Source organism: Ovis aries, chromosome 3 (genome assembly GCF_016772045.2).
Source record: "Ovis aries strain OAR_USU_Benz2616 breed Rambouillet chromosome 3, ARS-UI_Ramb_v3.0, whole genome shotgun sequence".
Classification (NCBI taxonomy): Eukaryota; Metazoa; Chordata; class Mammalia; order Artiodactyla; family Bovidae; genus Ovis; species Ovis aries.
In genome coordinates, this window is record NC_056056.1 from 170,420,218 (window position 1) to 170,442,111 (window position 21,894).

A 21,894-nucleotide genomic window follows, 5' to 3' on the forward strand; every position below is an offset into this window, starting at 1 on the left:
TTGCATCAGGTGGCCAAAGTATTGGAGTTTCAGCTTCAGCATCAGTCCTTCCAATGAATACTCAGGACTGATTTCCTAATGGACTGGTTGGATCTCCTTGCAGTCCAAAGGGACTCTCAAGAGTCTTCTCCAACACCACAGTTCAAAAGCATCAATTCTTCAGTGCTCAGGTTTCTTTATAGTCCAACTCTCACATCCATACGTGACTACTGGAAAAACCATAGCTTTGACTAGACAGACCTTTGTTGGTAAAGATCTCTGCTTTTTAATATGCTGTCTAGGTTGGTCATAGCTTTTCTTCCAAGGAGCAAGCATCTTTTAATTTCATGGCTGCAGTCACCATCCACAGTGATTTTGGAGCCCCCGAAATAAAGTCTGTCACTGGTTCCACTGTTTCCCCATCTATTTGCCATGAAATGATGGGCCCAGATGCCATGATCTCAGTTTTCTGAATGTTGAGTTTTAAGCCAACTTTTTCACTCTCCTCTTTCACTTTCATCAAGAGGCTCTTTAGTTCTTCACTTTCTGCCATAAGGGTGGTCTCATCTGCATATCTGAAGTTATTGTTATTTCTCCCGGCAGTCTTGATTCCTGATATGTAGTAGTCACTCAGTGAATGTCTGATGAATGAATAAATGGGTGTCCTTGGAGGAATATGTAGGGACTGTGGAGGGAAAGGAGATGGGCATTGGGAACTTGACTTTCAGAATTTCTTCTGGTTTACACTTGTAGTCAAAGCCTGGAAAGTCCTTTTCAGATGGTAGTTTCTTATTTGTCACATTCACAATTATAACTAGGTAACCAGTAGTGCTGTGTTCTTCCCCCCTCCCCCCCCCCACCCCCAGTGTGCTATGGCCCTTCTTGGAGATAATGCTAACATGTTTTCGGATGTACTATGAGTACCTCACCTGTTTTATGCCATTTAATACAAACTCAACATTTAGAAAACTAAGATCATGGCATCTGGTCCCATCACTTCATGGCAAATAGATGGGGAAACAGTGGAAACAGTGTCAGACTTTATTTTTGGGGGCTCCAAAATCACTGCAGATGGTGATTGCAGCCATGAAATTAAAAGATGCTTACTCCTTGAAAGGAAAATTATGACCAACTGAGATAGCCTCCCACTGCTGGGCATACACACCGAGGAAACCAGAATTGAAAGAGACATGTGTACCCCACTGTTCTTTGCAGCACTGTTTATAATAGCCAGGACATGGAAGCAACCTAGATGTCCATCAGCAGACGAATGGATAAGAAAGCTGTGGTACATATACACAATGGAGTATTACTCAGCCATTAAAAAGAATACATTTGAATCAGTTCTAATGAGATGGATGAAACTGGAGCCTATTATACAAAGTGAAGTAACCCAGAAAGAAAAACACCAATACAGTATACTAACGCATATATATGGAACTGAGAAAGATGGCAATGATAACCCTGTATGTGAGCCAGCAAAAGAGACACAGATGTATAGAACAGTCTTTTGGACTCTGTGGGAGAGGAAGAGGGTGGGATGATTTGGGAGAAAGGCATTGAAACATGTATAATATCATATATGAAATGAATCGCCAGACCAGATTCAATGCATGATACTGGATGCTTGGGGCTGGTGCACTGGGACGACCCAGAGGGATGGTATGGGGAGGGAGGGGGAGAGGGTTCAGGATGGGGAACATGTGTATTCCTGTGGTGGATTCATGTTGATGTATGACAAAACCAATACAATATTTTAAACTAATTAACCTCCTATTAAAATAAATTTATATTTTTTAAATAAAGCAGAGACATAACTTTACCAACAAAGGTCCGTCTAGTCAAGGCTATGGTTTTTCCAGTGGTCATGTATGGATGTGAGAATTGGACTGTGAAGAAAGCTGAGCACCGAAGAATTGATAGTTTTGAACTATGGTGTTGGAGAAGACTCTTGAGAGTCACTTGGACTGCAAGGAGATCCAACCAGTCCATCCTAACGGAGATCAGTCCTGGGTGTTCATTGGAAGGACTGATGCTGAAGCTGAAACTCCAGTACTTTGGCCACCTCATACGAAGAGTTGACTCATTGGAAAAGACTCTGATGCTGGGAGGGATTGGGGGCAGGAGGAGAAGGGGACGACAGAGGATGAGATGGCTGGATGGCGTCACTGACTCAATGGACATGAGTCTGAGTGAACTCTGGGAGTTGGTGATGGACAGGGAGGCCTGGGGTGCTGCAATTCACGGGGTCTCAAAGAGTTGGACACGACTGAGCGACTGAACTGAATACAACTCAACTGATAGCTGTTGCTATCATTTCCCATTTTACAGTTGAACAGACTGAAGCACAGAGAGGTTCAGTAGCTTGGCCAGGATCACAGAGCTGGTAAGAGGTAGATACATGAATATCTGCAGTTGAACCTCAGAGTCTGCATCCCTATCTAACCTCTGTGTTGCAGCTACCCACGTGGCTCTGTCCCTGTATTCTCTTCAGAATTGACCTTATCCAATCCCATGGATTTAAACATTGTCTGTCTCCTGGCCATATTTATTTTGTATCTCTGACTCAGACTGCTCCCCTAAGCTCCAGACACAGTTTGGTCTGGACTCATTTATCCACCCACAAGATATCTTTTCATGGGTGTAAAGAACTTAATATGTCCTAAAGTAAGTTTGTGATGTACCTCCATGCCCCCACTCCCAAACCTTTTCTCCATTAGTGTCCTCTCTTCAGCCATTGTTTTGGGGGTCATGAGATAAAGAGATGTGTACATTTGTGCATTTTTAAAAGGTGGATTGCTTGGCTTAGATAATGGCATGCTATTAATTTTTTTCCTTATGGCTACCTTATCTAGCCTTCAAGGCAAAGACCACAGTTTATATATCTTTGCATTCCCAGAATCTATACATAGATCATGTTCAATGTGTTTTTGTTGAATGAACAAGAAAGAAGAAAAGTTTTCTGTGGCTCTTACCTTTTTCTATTCCGGGTGTTTTCCATGGTACTTTTTAATTTCTCCAGTCATTCTTCTAAGGAGATTTTTCAAACTCCTCTAAATGGTCATTTTTCTTCTCCCCAAGGTTCTAACCTAAGGGTTTTTTATTGTAGTATATGAATGAAACAACTCTGTTTCAAAAAATCATTTTCATTTCTCTTCATTTTGGTACTTGCACACTTGAATTTATGTGGAAAGGATTACTTAATAAGAAGGAAAACCTATTTAGACCCAGTAGTATAATCATTCAGTACTCGAGAAAAAGGGTGATGTATGAGCCATATAATTAGCAGTCATGTTTCACATTTATTTTTCTGAGCTGAAGTTCAGTTTCTCCTTAAAAACAGAAAATAATAAGCCCCATACGCACATAGACACAGGCATGCACACACGCAGACCCCTCCACACACAGAACACATGAATAGACACCCATCATCATTCAAGGAAATTCAGTTAACACTTTTCTCAAGATTATCAAGATAATCTTAAATACAGCTTAACTTCCCCTCTTTGTGTAAACTGATAAAGAATTCAGAGATTATGTGTCTTCAGTGCATGTAAAAGCCATGGATTTATTTAAACCTCAGAGTTTATCAGATAAAATGGACAGAGTCAAGGGATGTGGGTGGGGACTCAGATTTGAGTGAAATAAACTTTCAGTTTAGCTGTGGGTGAATTACTTAGTCTCTTTCCTTTTTTAAGAAAGTAAAGCCTCTCTTACAAGTTTGAGAATAAAAGGAGGTAATGTGTAAAAGTGCTTATAAAATTATATAGCACTAGATATAATAAAGTGATGCTATAAAATAAATATAACAGGCTTTATAATCATTGTTATAATTGAAATAAGAAAATGGAGTTTTTTAAAAATCATAATGAGTGACTCAAAGCAGTTGTTCATTTATGCAGAAAATGGTTGAAATCCCACATTAGAATTTTAGTTGACTCAGTATGTGTTCGGATAATGAACTTGGCTTTTTCATACACAGAAGTATGGCACTTAGAATATGCCCTGAATTGGATATAGTATTGTATCCTCCCTAGTGTGTTCGTATATTCATGGGAGATCTACAAAATGATTATTCTTGAGGTAGATTGTATGTTTTCTGTAAAACTGGCAATCACAGTAATTCTGTGAAGAGAGTGTATTCTAAGATTTCATTCTCTAAATCAAGGTTTGGTTGATTCTGTGAATCAGTCCTATGGCCATTTTGTCTTCTTTATTTTCCACAATTTTACTCTTCCTCTCATGAGAAGATAGAGAAGAAACAACAGGAAGTGAGAACCTTGTCAGAAAACTAGGCAAATTTAAAGAATTCCTAGTATCACCATGAAACCTCCCAAGTGAGGAAGCTGCAAAACCTTCCCAGACTCTAAAGCGCATCTTTCCTTTTTTCTTTTTTAAAATTTTATTTGGCTGTGCCAGGTCTTAGTTGTGGCATGCATGATCTTTAGCTGAAGCATATTAAGCCTTTAGTTGCAGCCTGTGGGCTCTACTTGCCTGACCAGGGATGGAACCTGGGCCCCCTGTATTGAGAGTGCAGAGCCATTACACTTCAGATACTGAAGTGTATCTTTAGTATAAACAAAAAGGCCCATTTTTAGGATATATAGTATGTCTTCTGCTTTTTAACTTGGAAAACTAGTATATATGGAAAAACAAGTGGCATTCTTTTCCAAAGCACAGGGAGGTTCAACTGATTATCTTTGAGACTATCTCAGAGTGGGTGCGAGCTGTGTTTCTACATGTTCTTACACAGACATTGCCACCCATGAGCTCATTCACTCTCTACCTGGCTACATGGCTGTGAGCACTCAGTGTAGGGAAGTAGTGGGTTACTAAACAGTAAGAAGTTTGTGAAGAGAACTCAGCATTTAAGTGGTTGCTGGTGTGTTTGTTCCCTGGGTGAGTACCTCGTTTGCAAACAACAGCTACGTGGGCTCCAAGAGTCACCTCATTTTCATCACTTCCTGCTTCATAAGTTAAGTCAAGTCGCTCAGTCGTGTCCGACTCTTTGTGACCCCATGGACTGTAGCCCACCAGGCTCCTCCGTCCATGGGATTCTCCAGGCAAGAGTACTGGAGTGGGTTGCCATTTCCTTCTCCAGGGGATCTTCCCAACCCAGGGATCGAACCCAGGTCTCCCGCATTGTAGGCAGACACTTTAACCTCTGAGCCACCAGGGCTCCCAATTTTTACCTGGGCCAGGACGAACTGTTCACATTTCACCAGGGCTTCCCTGCTGGCTCAGTTGGTAAAGAATCTGCTTGCAATGCAGGAGACCCAGATTCAACCCCTGGGTTGGGGAGATCCCCTGGAGAAGACAATGGCAACCCACTCCAGTATTCTTGCCTGGAGAATCCCACGGACAGAGGAGCCTGGTGGGCTACAGTCCATGGGATCGCAAGAGTCGGACACGACAACAATTAAACCGCCACCAGGCAAATATTGGTTGAGAGCTCCTTCTATATAGCAGGAACTGTTCTGGGGCCAAGGATTCAACCATGAATAACAGAAGCTTTCCTTGTTCTCAGGGGGCTTAAAGATAGGTGTCTGCTTGTCCTACGTTGAAAGATAAAACCTTATTTCAGCCTGAACTGCCAGAAAATTTGATTTTTTTTTTTCTAACCAATATCAGGGGTTCCCCTTCACCATTGTGCACTTGGATCCTGGCCCTTCTCCCCATGGGAAAGTCAGCATCACCAAAGTTTCTGAGAATGTTGTTGATACCAGTTTGCTTTTCCATAATATCTTGAGGTGTTCTTAGGCCTTAAATACAGTATTTATAAGCCCAGCAAGAAGACCCTGAATGAAAATACGAAAAATGAATTACAGTTGCCTTTCATCTGCAATGTAAAAACAATTCCCTACAGTGCAAATGTACCCCTGCTGGAGCATAAAGTTGAGGTTTTTTGGTCAGGTGTGTAAAGATATTGACTTGTGTATAGATACTGTTATAAGGAGAGTTCAGCCACAAAGGCCCAATACATCTTAAACTATGAAATTTTAAATTGACTTTCTTAAACTATAAACACTTGAATGGTATGCAGTTCAGGATGAACCTGTGTGGAAAGATAAGGACAAGTAATTGGTCATTTGGCTCATTAAGCTCTGGCTTAACTGTTTCTCATCTTTCTTCCACATCCTTCCGCAACTCAGCCCTCACCCTGGGAAATGACTTCTAAAGGAAATCTCCTAATAAGGGATGTCCCTGCCGCCAGAGGCACAGACCAAAACCTGTTGGGTAGTTAATGGTGTGTGAAGTCTTAGTTTTACGGCCCTAAGTTCTGTGTTGATGAAAAGCCCCAAAGAAGGCAAAGGTTTGGGGCCAAAGACCACAGTCCTTTCAAAAAGCCTTGCTGATGCTGGCCAGATTTAAGACACATCTCTTAGTTCCCTTTATCCCCACCACCACCAACTATTGCTTTTGCCTGAATGATTGAGAGCATCTCTCTCTCTGTTTCACTGTGACTCTCCTTATTCTTTGTCTTCCTTGCAGCAGGCACAGTGGTCTTTGAACACCTAAATCAAAATGACTTCCCCATGTACCTAGCATAAAGTTTAACTGTGTTGTTGTGGCCTGTGAACCACTGCATGCTAGCTCCTGCTCACCTTTCCAACCTCTTCTCTTGCCAGTCTCTGTGATTAATCCACCCCAGCACCTCCACCCTCCTCCTTGCCCCTCCACGATAGGACATACTAAGCTGTTTCCCAGCCTAGGGGCTTTACACCCAGAACATTCAGCTTTTTACCCAACTGGCTCCTCCTTTATATCCCAACTCACATGTCCACTCCTCAGAGAGGACTTTTTTTTTTTTTTGACCCTTTGTCCAAGGAAATGGGTATCCCACTCCAACTTTTCTCCCAAGACTGTGCTGTCTTCAGAACACTCAACTCCCTGAATCTCTTTCTCCTGTTAACTTGTTTTTGCCTGTCTTCTTTTGCACGTGTGTATTTGCAGAATGTAAATGCCGTCTGAATCTCTTTTCTTCCCTGCTGGTTCTCCAGAGCCTGACACACAGTAACATATTGATTGAATGGATATGTGCACACATGAGGACCCAGCTTATTGCTGAAAAATGCCCTCTGATCTTACACTCTGTACAAGTTCATGTGTTTTAAGTTCCAGTTCAATTGAAACCATAGGAGACTTGGATACACTTTTCAATTTAGTTTCTCTTTTCTGTTTCAGTCCTCTCTAATAAATAGTGACATTATCTTTGTGAAGTTGCATGCCCCATGGGAAGTGCTTGGAAGATATGCAGAACAAATGAATGTAAGAATGCCTTTCAGGTAGGTCTAAAAGTATTTCTCCCCCACCCTCTCTGCTGCTAGTGCACTCCTCTATCAAAACAAATAAAATCAAAATGCAGACTGGAACACTGATAGAGGGAAAAAGTCCTTTAAATGTTTAGGAAATGCAATAAGTAACTTCATGGCTAATAATGACTTCATGATTTTTTGTGAAAATGCCTGGCTAATGCAGTCCTTAGAAGGATAGACTGTTGAGAAAGAAAGATTTTCCAGGTGGCATTTTCATTGCCAAAGTGCCACTTTTTAAAACCCTGCTTCTTTGAATGGCCAGATGTCAGGATCAGTGGTACAAGTCCTTACTGACTGGTCCCTTCCAGAAAAAAGTTAAAGTCTACTTCCATTGCGGCAAGTTCAAGAAATTTCAGGAAAACGTGACGTTATTTTTTTAAATAACTATTTTTGCATTTTAAGAGTCAAGTCATAAATGCTGTGCAAACCACAACCATTGATATTTATTCCTGCTGCTGCTGCTGCTGCTAAGTCGCTTCAGTTGTGTCCAACTCTGTGCGACCCCATAGACGGCAGCCCACGAGGCTCCCCGGTCCCTGGGATTCTCCAGGCAAGAACACTGGAGTGGGGAATATAAAGTACTTTGCATGAATTTAATTATTTTAAAGGATTAATTTTCCTCCATCTCAGAGTGAATATTCTTATATTCCCTATAGATTAAAAAAAGTGATTGTTTGCTAGATAGAAATGAAATTAAGTATTAAATTTTGAATTATGAATGCCAAGATATGTAGAAATAATAGAATCTCTTAAAGGAGGTGGAGGGGCATAGTACCAAGGACAGTTCTTAAGGGAGAAAAGAATTAAATACTTCCTACTTTTGGTTCACCATTTGCCAATACGACCAAGTCAGAGGGCAGAAATTAGGCAGACGGCCAGTTCTAAAGTATAGCTCTTAATGAGCTGTGGAAAGTTATTGAGACAAAGATCTATCTATATTCTTAGAAATGAAGAGATGCTAGGAACACATTTAGGGAAGGGCAATTTCCATTCATAAGCCTGTAATATATCTCTCTGGTGCATCTTATTTTCTTTGTTTATTAGTCTTTGTATCCTAATACAAATTCAAAATAGAGGCTGAGATTTCTACCATGTATTTTCCTCAAGGCAGAATTCTCAAAGGAATTGAGACTAATGTAGTTCTAAATTTTTCACTTATTTTTGTTTTTAATATGTTACAAAGAAAATCTTGGAACCCAAGGATTTTTAAAATTATATATATATGTAAATTATGTAATATATGTAATCAGTGAGAGAGAAGGAATACCAATTTTGTTTCCATCAACAGTTGTTTGCACAATCAGTAATTTATCAATGTGAATTAATGCTATGTCATACATAAGTACCAAAGGGAAAATAAATATATGCTTAGATAGAGTCATAGATCAGACCAACAGCTTAAAGCCAACAGAGCTTAAAAGGTCTACCTTTCGATAATAGTAAGGTAGTGAAACCTAAGGAAACTGGCTGTATCATAGATAACACCTCTGTGCGCTCATTACATAATAGCAGAAGAGTGCCGCCTGCAAGCAACATGAACACTTCTCTTATGCAGCATTCAGAGAATGCAATCCAGGCAATAAAATGAAAGCCATAACAACTGTGAATAATAATTTTACATGAAAGGAATTCCTGCAGGACAACATTTTAGGAGGAAATACTGTTAATGAGTGGCCATGAGTTGGCCTTATTAATATTGATGTGATTTTACCCAAGCATAGCCTCACTTGATACAACTTGGTGCATTTAAAATTTACATTACCTTTTTATCCAGCATATATTTCCAAAAGAGGAATTGTCCTGACATTTCAGTTCAACAAAGTGTTCAAACATCAGTTTGGACATTGAAATGCCTCCAGGAATCTTACCTTTATTATTTCCTATAGACTGTACTTCTGAATCCCAGGTTTAGTCTCCTTGGATTTTTGTTTCTATGATACTTAAAAGGAAGTTGAGGAATAGATTTCTTGTGGGAAATGGTCACTGAAATCTGCTTTTGCTAAATACCTGTATGTCCAAGGATATAGGTTTTTTAAATAGGCAGTTTCTAGAGCAGTTTTGGTTTACAGAAAATTGAATAGATAGTACAGAGTGTTCCCACAGACCTCCTCTCACCCCCCGCTTACAGCTTCCTTACTATTGATACTTTGCATTAGTGTGGTTTATTTGTTACAACTGATGGACAAGTATTGGCACATTGGTACTATCAGTAGGTTAGTAATGTGATGATGGTGTCTGTTTTAGTGGTATATAGTTAAGGGTTCACTTCTTGTCTTGTACAGTTCTGTGGGTTTGGACAATTCACAGTGCCATGTATCTCTTATTGTGGTATCATGCAGAATAGTTTCACAACCCTTGAAATCCCCTTTACTCTATCCCTTCTCTCCCCTAGCCCAGACCCTTGGCAACCACTGATTTTTCTGTTGTCTGTATAATCTGCCTCTTTATAACATGGGATATGTGTTCAAGTTTTCACAGATATGCACAATAAGTTTTGGTGTATAAACTTCCCATTTTCTCTAATATCTTAGTTCAAAATCCATGCAAACTATTCATTCATACATACGCATTGAAGTCCAACCATGGAAAGAGATTGCATTTTTAAAAGTATCTAATGCACATGTTCTCCCTTCACACTGTACTCAGAATTTGCATTTGTAATACTATTATATGCAGGTACATAGAACTACAACAGACCCTTAATAAGTCTGATTTTTAAAAAGATTTTTTTTCTGGGATTCCTTGGTTTACCTCTTTAATTAACAATATACGAGGGCCAGGGGTTAGACAACATGTGCTAGTATGGTTATTTACAGAGGGTGTTGATACTTATTTGTTAGTGTCCTTCCCGTACTGGTTGTAAAAACATATATTTTTATATATAATTTATATTACCTTTGCCTATATCAGATGACAGAAACTTTCTCTAAACTTTAAGTGCTGTAGAAATATTTGTTAATATAACAGTGTGCCTGTTAAATTATGTATGTTGCAAGCAGGCTGGCAATCTACCTCTGTTCCTGAAGAAAAAAAAAAAAGCTGACCTCAGCTGAATTCATACAAATACCAATTGCTCCAAATTATTGCTCTGCACAGGTTCTATAGGCGAAGAGCAAGTGTAAAAAATGATGGTAACAAGGAGAGGAAGCAGTGTCAATAGAAACTATTTCATACGATTTCATGAGTCAAAAACGCATGCCCTGCATTCCCACTACATTTCTCACTGTTAATCTCTTTTTAGTTTTTTCTTCTTCACCTCTTACAGGCTTCTATCTTCAATCTCCTTTCCTTCCTTGCTAGTTCAAACTGTAACTGACGATGGGTTTTCTTCTCGACTGGCTTCATTTTTGCTGTTCTTCCAGGAGAAAAATCTATTACCTGCCCCGCCGGTACAAGTTCATGAGCAGGTTAGTAGCATGCTCTGTCATGATGGTGTTTGTTTTAGCTGTTGTCCTGTGTGCTCCCAACATTGACAAGGAAGACAAGCTGGGGAGGAGGGGACTTTGTCCCATGGGAGAGCTGGTTGCTGCACCAAAAAGCTATTTCAAGTTAGGCTGTGTTGGGGAGCGGGAAGCAAAGAGGGAAATTTTCCTCTTAGAGTCTTCCCTGTGATTTCTCCACACTTGGGAGGCAGAATTTATCTGCAGGTCTGTTGAGGCTGGGTTTGAGAGGTGAGGGTTCCCCATTCTATTAGATAAATTCCCAGAAAGCTCACTGTTTAGAAAGCATCTTTGGTCTGAATGTTACTTTTTTCCCCATGCAAATTACTCCCCCCTCTATATGTAACTTGAAATCCAAGTGCAGACAGTAACCCTCTCAGGTGGCTTCTGATCCTTCCATGGGTAGTATCCTCCTATGTTAATAATATTTTGTTAATAAAGTATGCAGATATATTACCTTACTCAGAAGCCCTCCTACCTTCTTTTTTTAACCCCTCTTCCCTAAAAATCCTACTGGATGAGAACTGCCTTTACTGTGCTATATTGCCTTCCTAAGCTTGTTTCTCCTTGGTTTTTGAGAAGTTGGGGATGAAGGGAAGATTTCAGTATGTTCTTTGATTTGATTCCATGGTGATCACTGGCAATCTAATTTCAAACTTTTAATTGGTCTTATGTGATCATGCTCCCTAAGCTGAGCTGATAGTTAAACAACTTGGAAACCATTACATTTGTCTGCAAATCTTTAGAGTTCAGTTATGTGAGATTTAGCACTCAAATTCACTCTGCTTCTGTTCAGTGCAGAAGGATAAATAGAAGAATAGTTGATATGGTTTAGTGGGTTTAATCAAGTACATGAGTGCTTGACAAAATAGACATGAAAATGGGCATTTAAAGAAACTCAGGTGTGTGTTCCACAAATTTTCCTGAGACGCATCCTTATTAGCAATTCTTCAATCAGATGGTTGCCATGGCATTTGGATTTACCAAGCAGAGACAAGTCCCTTGTCATATAATGACCTTCTACAAAATTTCATGCACACTTTAGCCTATTTCATAGTTCTCAGACTTTAGCCAGCAGCAGAGTCACCTGGAGGGCTTATTAAAACTCAGATTGCTTGGTCTGTGCTATAGCCTATGATGTCGGCTCTCCATCTGGAAGGTATATGAAGGCTGTATTTCCAGCGCCTCGCATATAGTAGGTGGGGCAAACGAATGAACGAATCTTCATATACATGTGAGGATTTGCGGAGGGAAAATAAGGCCACAAAGAAAAGCATAGAAACACCAGGACTTCCTGAAGCATCAGACATAGATTGGGGATTGAAACATTGTTTGCACTGTGGGGAAGAGGTGAGCAATGAGGGCTTGAAAGAAAATGGTGATTAAATAACCCATATAATCTCAAGGTTGGATGGGATATCAAATGTCATCAAGTCCAGCTACTCATTGGCTGTTGAACCTCTGTTATATCATCAGCCAGCCTGTGTTTAAACATGTCTAGAGACAGTGAATTCCTGAACCCATCTGTAAACACCTGACTTAGAAAGTGCTTCCTTAAGTCATAATCTCTGTCTCCTTGACTTTCACTCTAAAACACTCAGATTGTACTCCTGCTCCCTGCAGAGCCAAAAAATAATCTATCAAGTAAAACAGCAAAGTATGTGAGAAAGATTGGAGGAAAGTATAGGCAAAAGGACTTAGTAGGTATTTGGAAAACAAGAAATGGTGGAGAGAAAGAGGTTTCTGTATTAAGGGATTGGGAGGCAGAAGAAGACTGGAAATTCAGGAAAATACAGATGTGGTCAGACAGGTGTTGATTTTTTATCTGACAGTTCTGTATTATGACTCACAGTAGGTCTTTGAGGTAATTGGTGTCACGGTTGGTCTTTGAGGCTTTTGAAACTGATGGCAAAGCAGTTGAAGCTAAAGGTAAAGCCAGAGAATACAAGTGGAGAGGTGAAGCTTGTCAGCCATCATGACCTGAGCCAGGGAAGTGGATGGAATTTCCCAGGGAGCGATGTACGGAGTGAAGAGAAGAGGGCCAGTAGCAACTGCTTGGAAAAATCTGCTTTAAGGAGGCAGGAAGAGGTGGCTGATTTAAATGATGAAGAATAGGTATCTCTGTAGCCAGAGATGACTTCCAAATTGCAGGGCATGTCTGTAACTTGTTATCCTAGTCATGCACCAGTAGTAAAATATTGACTTCAATATTCTGAGACCTCCATGCCATCCTAAATATGGATACTTAATTTAGCTTTTAGTTTCATTCTTCCAAATGATATTTTACTTTATTAATCCACAAAAGCACCCTGGAAACAAACCTACCTCCTTTCAGAATAAAGGAAAAGAAATAAAAATTGTGAAGTTTCTGAGCAGGCAGAAAAATAAAGCATCATTTCACAAATATCTTTGTGAAAAGGCACCTGACACCATGAAGCACACTCATATAATTCAGATATATATTTTGGGGGTAAGTGTTCTTTTTATCCACATACTTGGTCTATTAAAGGATGCTTTGACACTTACCTTTGAGCAGACTTAGAGATATTACACAATACCTATCTAGTCAAGAAAGGAAATTTATCACTGTTCTTCTGCCTTATTTTATTTTTACTTTCACCAAAGAGTATGAATATAGCCTGTAAAAGATATGCTTACAAAGTAATAAATCTGATGATTGTGGGTGACTGGTAGCTGAAGTCTCATTACAGCTCATTCTTTTTTCTCCTCGCCCCCATACACATCCTGACTGATGTTCTCCTTTGTGATGCTCGGCAGGATGAACACTTGTCCCTGCTGTGTTACACACTGAGTGCCTTCTCAGTCTTATCAGATGAGTATACAGGCAACATGACAGAATGGCTTGGATATTTCCATCCTCACCTTAAAAAATTAATATTCATAAATGTTCCAAAACCTTTGGACTCTTCTAGAAGATACTTAAGCTCTGCCCCAATTAGCAGCCTTGTGACCTAAAAGAATGGCATTAGTTTCTCAAGATCCCTAACTCTTATCTGAGGAGAGACTGCTAATATGGGGCACTTGGTTCTAAGAAGAGGAAAAAGAAATGCAAGCCTCTGTTGTCTGTTATCCATCCAGGAGGGCTTCATTTCCTGCAACGTAGGCCTGTGTACCATACCTCCATTACATTTTTTAAAAGCTCATCTGTTGTGCTCTCTGGGCATATTATCTCTGAAAATGTAATCTAACTGTTCAAAACCTGATGCTATTATTATAGTATTCTGATCTGGGGAAAAGCAGCTGTCTCTGAAGTCGCCTGTTTCATTTAATTCAGCCTAATTGAGTTGTCTTTAATACAAACTCCCTCATGGGTTGTTAGTGGCTTGAGAAAAAGGCCCTTGTTTTCTGATTCTTCAGGGTGCACCCTCCATATCCAGGTTGGGACTCTGTGTACAGCCAGTAATTTATAAAGGCCTGCAGACAGGTTTATCGGTTAGGGGTGAAGTTCTCTGCATGTGGCCTTTTCTGTAATCACAGTCTCCCCTTCACCACTGAGGAAGGTGAGGTCAAGGTGTTTTAACCAGGACCTTCCCAAGGCACAGCCCAGCAAAGGTGGGAGATGTGTGCCCTCTAGTTTGTTTCTAATTGATTAATTACTGTTGGGCTGCACTGGATCTTCGTTGCTGCAGACGGGTTTTCTCTAGTTGCCATGAGCAGGCTTCATGGCAGAGGCTGCTCTTGTGGAGCATGGGCTCTAGGCACCCAGGCCTCAGTAGTCGTGGTGTGTGGGCTCAGTAGTTGCAGCTCTTGGGCTCTGGAGCAGGTGTGCCTCTAGTTTGTGCTTGTGCCCCGCTGCCAACTCTTTCCAGCCACCCAGAACCTCACCTGTCATGAACTGGTCTTTGGGGGAGGACCCCAAATTTACCATCAGAACAACTTTCTTAAGAGAGTGACTCACCTTTCGGTCTAGATGCTAACTTGACAAGTCAAGGCCACAAATATTCAAGCGGATGGCCCATCTTTATTGATTTGCCTGTGTAGTCTGCGAGAGGGCTTTTGCTCAGTAAACGGCAGAGATGGACCAAAGTGACAATGTATCCAACCAAAGTCAATGCTCTAGCATTAAACCGATATTTTATCTTTCTCCTGTCAGAGGAGACTTTATTAAGTAAGCCCTACTCCTCCATTGAAGAGACAAATGAGATGTTTTCTGGTTAGTTGGTTTCTCGACTTTTCAGCTCTAAGTAAATTTCAGGATCACTTGTTCAGGGATGTCTGTGAGACATGGGAGCACAGACCTCAAGGGAAGATCATGACTCTTGAGTGTCTATTGAGAACTTGGTCAACAAAAGTTCATTGTCATCATCATTTTCTTCATCCTAGAAACTAACGCTTAATTGAACATTTTGTCCAGCCAAGGCATTGTGTAAACGCTTACACATTATCCTTACCAATTCCATCTGTAATGGATGTGTTAGCTCAGAGAGGCTTAGTCCCTTGCCCAACACGGCACTCACCACTTTTGAGCTGAGCAGTGAGAATGTTAATCCATTTCTCGCTGACTCCAGAGTCATCATTCTATACAAAAATTTATCCATTATGCTTTGTGAAAAGGAAAGTTCTTTATTAACTCAAGGCTTGTTTGAAATGGTATAGCCAAAATATGACCTCCGAAGTCACCAGCAACATATATTAGACAGCATCTGATTGATCATTTTAAAGATGAGGATACTAAGGCCCTGAGAGAATAAAAGGTTTGTCCCAGGCCTCTAGCTTGACTCTCAGGCTTTCCAGCCTGGTGGCTTTTGTACTGTATGTTTTTCCTTGGCAAGATGGAAGGGGATCCTCACTGATGTCTGAGTGGCACAGTTTGGGGACAGGAGTGGGTTTGTGGAAGAATGGACGTTAGTCATGCAGCCATAAAGGGTCTTGTTCCCAGACCCACTTACCTGGAAGGTCAGGACAGAGTGTGGAGCATCAGTCTCAGCCTATGGGAACTCGGTCAGCCGAGGTCTGGGGAAGATGGGATCAAGGCTGTTTTGAGAGGTGTGGTAGTCTCCCATTGCTTTTATGACACATCCCCAGACAAATTTATTATCTCAGTTCTGTGAGTCACAAGTCTGGGTAGGGGGATGTTTCATCTGGTTTCTCTGCTCAGGGTCTCACAGGCTAAGATCAAGGTGTCAGCCAGCCAGCTCTTCTTCGGAGGCTCCTGGGAAGAATTGGCTTCCAGGCTCATCCAGGTTGCTGGCACAGCTCAGCTCCATGCTGTTGTCGGACCGGGGTCTCCATTTCTTGGCTGTTAACCAAAGGTCTTTCTCAGCTTCTAGAGGCTTCCTGGCACCCCCTGGCTCCTGGCCCCCTTTACCTCCAAAGCCAGCTCTGGCCAGTTGAATCCTTCTCACACTTTGAATCTCTCTGACCTCCCTTTGGCCTCATCTCTCCTGTCTCCAGCCAGAGAAAGTTCTCTGCTTTTAAAGGGCTTAGTGATTAGAAGTGCCCAGCTGAGTAATCCAGTATGCTGTCCATAATTTAAGGCCCAGCTTATATCTGCAAAGTGCCTTTGCTGTGTCACAGTCATATTCACAGGTTCCAGGATTAGGGTGCTGGCATCACTGGGGGGCCATTCTGCCAAGCAGCGGAGGCTACAAACTGCTGATCACTTCTGAGCATTCTGTTGTCTCGTGAGCGGACAGCCTCGACTGGCATGTGTGATGGGACCAGAACAGTCCATGCTTTCTCTTCCTGCTTCTGCTCAGGCTGCCCGATGAAGGCTGGTTCACACCCTCAGGGGTTATTTTTAAGCTGTCTTTTGAATATCTTTCCTCTACCATGGTGTTTCAAAAGCCCACTACCTCTCCTTTCCATCACTTTACATTAACCTCTGTGGTCCTCAAATTGTTATTAGTAACCCTGCTCTCTGCTTGGCAGTTTCTCCAAAGCATTTCATGCACATCCTCTTTTATAAGCCTCCTGGAAACTCTGTGAGGTCAGTGAGATGATGATGATGGTGATGATCCCATTTAAAAACCCTGGAAAAATAAGGCTCAAAAAGGTGAGTGATTTTGTGGAAGGTCACACCGCTGATAAGCAGCAGAGCCAGGATTTCAGCATCGCAAGGGCAAATCCCAGCTCCTTTCCACCACGCCAAGCAGTCTACCCTCACTTCCTTCTTCCCCTTCCTCATTTTTCACTTTCATACCCTGGTTGTCTCTCCCTCCATCTCCACGTTTCACTTAAATAGTGGTGCCCCAAGCGTGTTGCAGAGAGTTGCCATTTCATTCCCTGAATTTTTACAGCTTTGTTTTTCTTCACATTGAGCACTGTACCCATCTGGGTTAAATTCTTATTCATTGCACTCAGAGCCCGGATTCCATGAGAATGCGGATTTTGCAAAATGTAATCCGATTAGTACTGGACACGTGTGGGAGGTGAAAGCTCTATTATGGAAAACCTCTGGACCAGGGTCATCTTTTGTGAACAACTTTCAAGGCAATCAGATGAAATAAAGCCAAGAGCCGCAGGGAAGCCCACCTGCTTAACCTAGGAAGTTTCATTTAACGACTAAATCATTGAACTTGGGCAAGTGATAGATGCTCATGATGCATAGTTAACTTTGAATTGAACTTTGAATTGAAAAGCTGAAGGACAAAACTGTTAAGAGGCAAGCTGGTTGCTCAAATTCTTGTCTTTGCAGAAAAAAGAAAAACGTAGTAATAATAGCCATGTTTACTGTGCACTGACACCATTCTGGAGGTTTTATATACATTGTGATCATTTAATCATCACAGTCCTATGAATTACACATCATTATCATGCCCATTTTACAGATAAGGAAATTGAGGCATGGCAAAGTTGAATAACTTACCCAGGGTCACACTGCTATCATTTACAGAGGCAGGGTTTGAATCTAGGCACTCCAGCCTCAGAGCTCATGTTCTCAACCACTATGTCATCACCTCCCTGAGGCTTACATCTCACTATATTTGAGTGTCTTTAAAAAGATAATGGGGCATCCTTGGGTCAGGAAGATCCCCTGGGGAAGGGAATGGCTACCCACTTCAGTATTCTTGCTTAGAGAATTCCATGGACAGAGGAGTCTGATGGGCTACAGTCCATGGGGTCGCATTGAGTCAGACATGACTGAGTGACTAACACTTTCACTGCTATTAAAAAGATGATGAGGAAAGAAGGTGAACCTTGGGGGTGAAATAGATGTAGACTTTTCCCGCTTTCTTGGGTCTTTGGGCCATTCCAGTCTATTATTTTCTGGCTACGTGACCCAGAGTAGGATCTTTATTTCTGTATGTATATATGTGATGGGGACAGGTCCTCTTGGAGATGAGTCTTCAAGAAGCTGGAAGATTCTTTCCAGTTTGAACTTTCAGAGGCTCTGGGAAAAGGACAGTCACCACCAAGCAGAGAAGGGAGTTGTGGTGAGGCTGGAACAATGCTGAAGATAAAAAGTGGTAAAAGAGGAGTTTACTGTTACTATTCATTTTGGAGTTGATTTGTTATATAAAAAATAATCCATTCATCTGAGAGTTTCACTGAAAAGGAGAAATCGCCATGTGAATAATTTTAACTGGGAGGAAAGTAAAAGATGCCCAAATTTCATATGTTTTCAGTTAATAGACTTAGAAGGCATTTAAAGGTTTTTCATCCCCAGAGGAATGTGTCTCTTCCATAGCCCTTACATAAAGACTCCCATTATCTACTACTGTGATGGGCATGATCATGGGACTTTAAAATCAAAAGTCTAGAATCTGCATTTTGGTTCTGACTTTATTCACTGTCTGGGTAACTTGGGCTGGATAATTACCCCACCATGGGTCTCTTTTATGATGTGTAAATGAGAATGGTCCCTGCTCAGTCTACCTCACAGAGCTGCTATTAATGTGTGCTCTTAGGGAAAAAAAAAAGTTCCAGTGGTGTAGGTACCTGAGGTGGCATAATCATTTCAAAGTCTGTTGTGGTCTTTGCTCTTCTAGTAGTTGGCTGTGAGTGGGTGAGAATCTGGTCACATGGAAGCCAGATGTTTTCATCAGAAGTCAGAAGGAATGGGGGTCCACCAGGGAGGCAAATCATGGCTTGAAAACTGCTTTGGGGACAGTGTTGGGGCTTTTTGGCTTGGCATCATTGTGTCCTCTGGCCAGAGTGACACATGTGTCATGACACCCCAGCACCATGAGAACCATGGGGTCAGCTTGAAGAGAGACATGAAAGTTAAAAAAAACAAAACAAAAAACAAACAAACATGCCGTCTGCTGAGAGGCTGTTCAGGGAAGGTCGGAGGCCCAGAAAGCAAATGGAGACATTGAGCTCTCTGTGCACAGTCCGCCCCTGGGATGTGCTGTCTCTGCCCCGCCCCCAAAGCCAACTAACTAGAGCTTCAGCTCTTCCCTGACCTTGGATGGGGAGATTTGCCAAGCACACAGTGAGTTTCTAGAATCTGCAGGATGGAAGAACTTAAGGTCTTGGCTGCTTTGCTTCAGAGACTGTCTGCTTCCTTTCCGGAGCCTTCCAACCTTGTTCTGACTCCTTGGCCATCCGTTGGTGTGTGGGTAGACATGTGACTCATAGCAGTGATATCATGGGCAGTCAGGACACTGGGTCTTGGCTTGCTTTCTTCTTTGTGTCGAGTGGGGGTTTCATGAGTGCAGTGAGTGTGTCCAGAGTGTGTGGGTCATAATTACGGCTCTGTGGAGACCTCCCTCCTGTGTTTTGGGGCTATGCTGACATGCTGTACCCTTTGGTCTTGCCTTTCATGTACCACAGGATCGATAAACAAATAAGCAGGTTTCGGAGATGGTTACCTAAGAAGCCAATGAGGCTGGACAAGGAGACACTGCCAGACCTGGAGGAGAATGACTGCTACACTGCCCCTTTCAGCCAGCAAAGGATCCATCAGTGAGTGTTTCCTGTGAAAGCCCTTGTCTTACTAAGTTCGTGCAGCCATGGTAGATCCCTTCCCTGCACGCCTCTGATTCCTTGGTCCTTGGGAGGAACAGCCTAGTGCCCATCTCCCCCAGCAGTCCTGTTGTGTGTTCATATTCCTTTTAGGGTAAGCAGGCTGCTGTAACAATTTCCACGTCACAGCAGCTCTACACAGTAGATGCTTGCTCATGTGTGCTGGGTGCACCAGCTTCTGCATGGTGATTCAGAGACCCAGGCTCCTTTGTCTTGTGGCTCCGCCAAAAAGCAGTGCTCAGAGCCCTCTGCAGGCTCATCTGCCTCGAGCCAGCACATAGGGAAGCTGGTCTACTCCTCGCCTTGTTGAAATGAGGGGTTGTTGAGTTAAAAAAAAAAAAATCTCAGTTCACCTCTCGACTCCCCTTTCTTCAGCAACTCACCACGTTGCCCCAGAAAAAGCCACATAACCTAGCAGCTGGCTTCTGGACTCATCGATCAGTCTCTGAGCAGTGATTGGTCACTTTGTACTTGGACGGTTGGGGGAAGAAGGGGTTAGCTAAGTAATGGGGCCTTTGAAGAATTGCAAAAGTGACAAAGAATTGACTCTGAAGCTTTTGATGTGACAAGAAGTCATGGCCAGAGGGCAGGGTTGGTGGTAGGAGAGAAATTCATGCCAAAGACTATAAACAACCAGGCCAAGACAGCCTCTTAAAAGGAGGATAAATCAGGTGAGCCTGGCCTCACTTTCAGCCAGACTTCAGGAATTCCTGGCACTTCCTGTTTCAGCTATAGCTACAGCCTCCATAAAAATGACTTACCTGAAGGAAAGAAAAGGAGTGACAGAGGTTTTTTAAAAACTAGGTTGCTGACTTTGAGAAAAATATAAACCAAATGGCATTGTCAAGTTGCAGAGAGTGCAAGGCGGGGGCACATTTCAGCAACAGAAAATCAGTTAAAGCCTTGGATTTCTGGAGGGTGAAGGAGAAAAGAAAAATCAAAGAATAGATGCTCTGCATCAAAATGTGTAATGTGTAATGCAAGGGAAGAAATGCCATAAGCCTCTAACTCAGCCAAACTCTAGATCCCCACAAGTTAGACTGATGCCAAATAAGCCCTGCTGTGTGAACATTTAAAAGGGTTATTGAAGAAGACATGAAGCTCACAGCCCAGCCTCAAAATCCTAGTTAAATCCTCCGTGGGAAATAGGAACTGAGCAGGATTTCATGTTAACCCCAAGATCAGGACCTACGATGTTTTCTTAAGAGAAAAAGACAGATGAAAGCTGACGTTTCTCCACTCTTCGTTTAAACCCTCGCTGTGCTTGTGTTGTTCATCTTGAAGTTTCTTACACAAGCGGGTGTTTGTTTTTAAATCCTTCTGGAATAGAGTCTGATTTACATGCAAAGGTTCACTTTGCTTCTCACCTGCCTGAGAGGATGCCTAGCAGATTGTAGGAGGGTCTCAAAAGTTTTAGATGGATGGATGGGTAGATGAAAGAATCAGTGAAATATATGGTGTGCACCTGGGGTTTGTTTTACTTCAGAGGAACACAGGTAAATGAAAGAGAAATGTTTCCCAGTACTTGTCTTCATGCTGGTTATGTTGTGTAATATTCTGGCTTTAGAACAAAGTTTCTCAGCAGAGTTATCAATCAGAAGCACCTGGGTGCCCATCAGGATCGCTCGGAACTAGAACTGAGAATTGTACCTTTATGGATATTTTAAACTATATAATAAATGAGGGCTAATAGCCTGTGGGATGGTGGTATTCAGCCATCTCTCACATATATTTGAGAAGCTTTTTTTGACATGTTTGGGTATTTATTCACTGAATAATTGTTTCATTCAACAGTCACTAATTTGATGCCTACTTCTAGCCAGACACTGTCTGGGTACAGGGCATATATCAACAAAATATAGTAAATAATACAGAACCTTGACCCCGCCTAGTAAATAGAGTAGACCAACCACTTTATTTAATTTTAAATTTTACTGGAGTGTGGTTGATTTACAATGTTGTATCAGTTTCAGGTGTATAACACAGTGGTTTGGTTATGCATATACATATATTCATTCTTTTCAGATTCTTTTCCCAAATAGGTTATTATAGAATATTGAGTAGAGTTCCCCATGCTATCCAGTAGGTTCTTTTTGGTTACCTATTTTATATATAGTAGTTGCTGCTGCTAAGTCACTTCAGTCATGTCTGACTCTGTGCGACCTCATAGACGGGAGCCCACCAGGTACCCCCGTCCCTGGGATTCTCCAGGCAAGAACACTGGAGTG

General features: G+C 41.7%; 1 protein-coding gene across 7 annotated transcripts in view; it reads left to right on the forward strand.

The window, feature by feature from the left end:
* ANO4 (anoctamin 4) overlaps positions 1-21,894 on the forward strand; it is a 454,665-nt gene that overhangs the window by 289,077 nt on the left and 143,694 nt on the right. For 5 of the 7 annotated variants that reach the window (XM_060413101.1, XM_060413100.1, XM_060413104.1 and 2 more), the window contains 3 exons: positions 7,165-7,265; positions 10,658-10,702; positions 19,475-19,606. In XM_060413101.1, the coding sequence (XP_060269084.1) occupies positions 7,165-7,265; positions 10,658-10,702; positions 19,475-19,606 (278 nt within the window). The remainder of the gene's footprint in view (positions 1-7,164; positions 7,266-10,657; positions 10,703-19,474; positions 19,607-21,894) is intronic. The other 2 variants (XM_060413102.1, XM_060413103.1) reach the window with 1 other exon arrangement.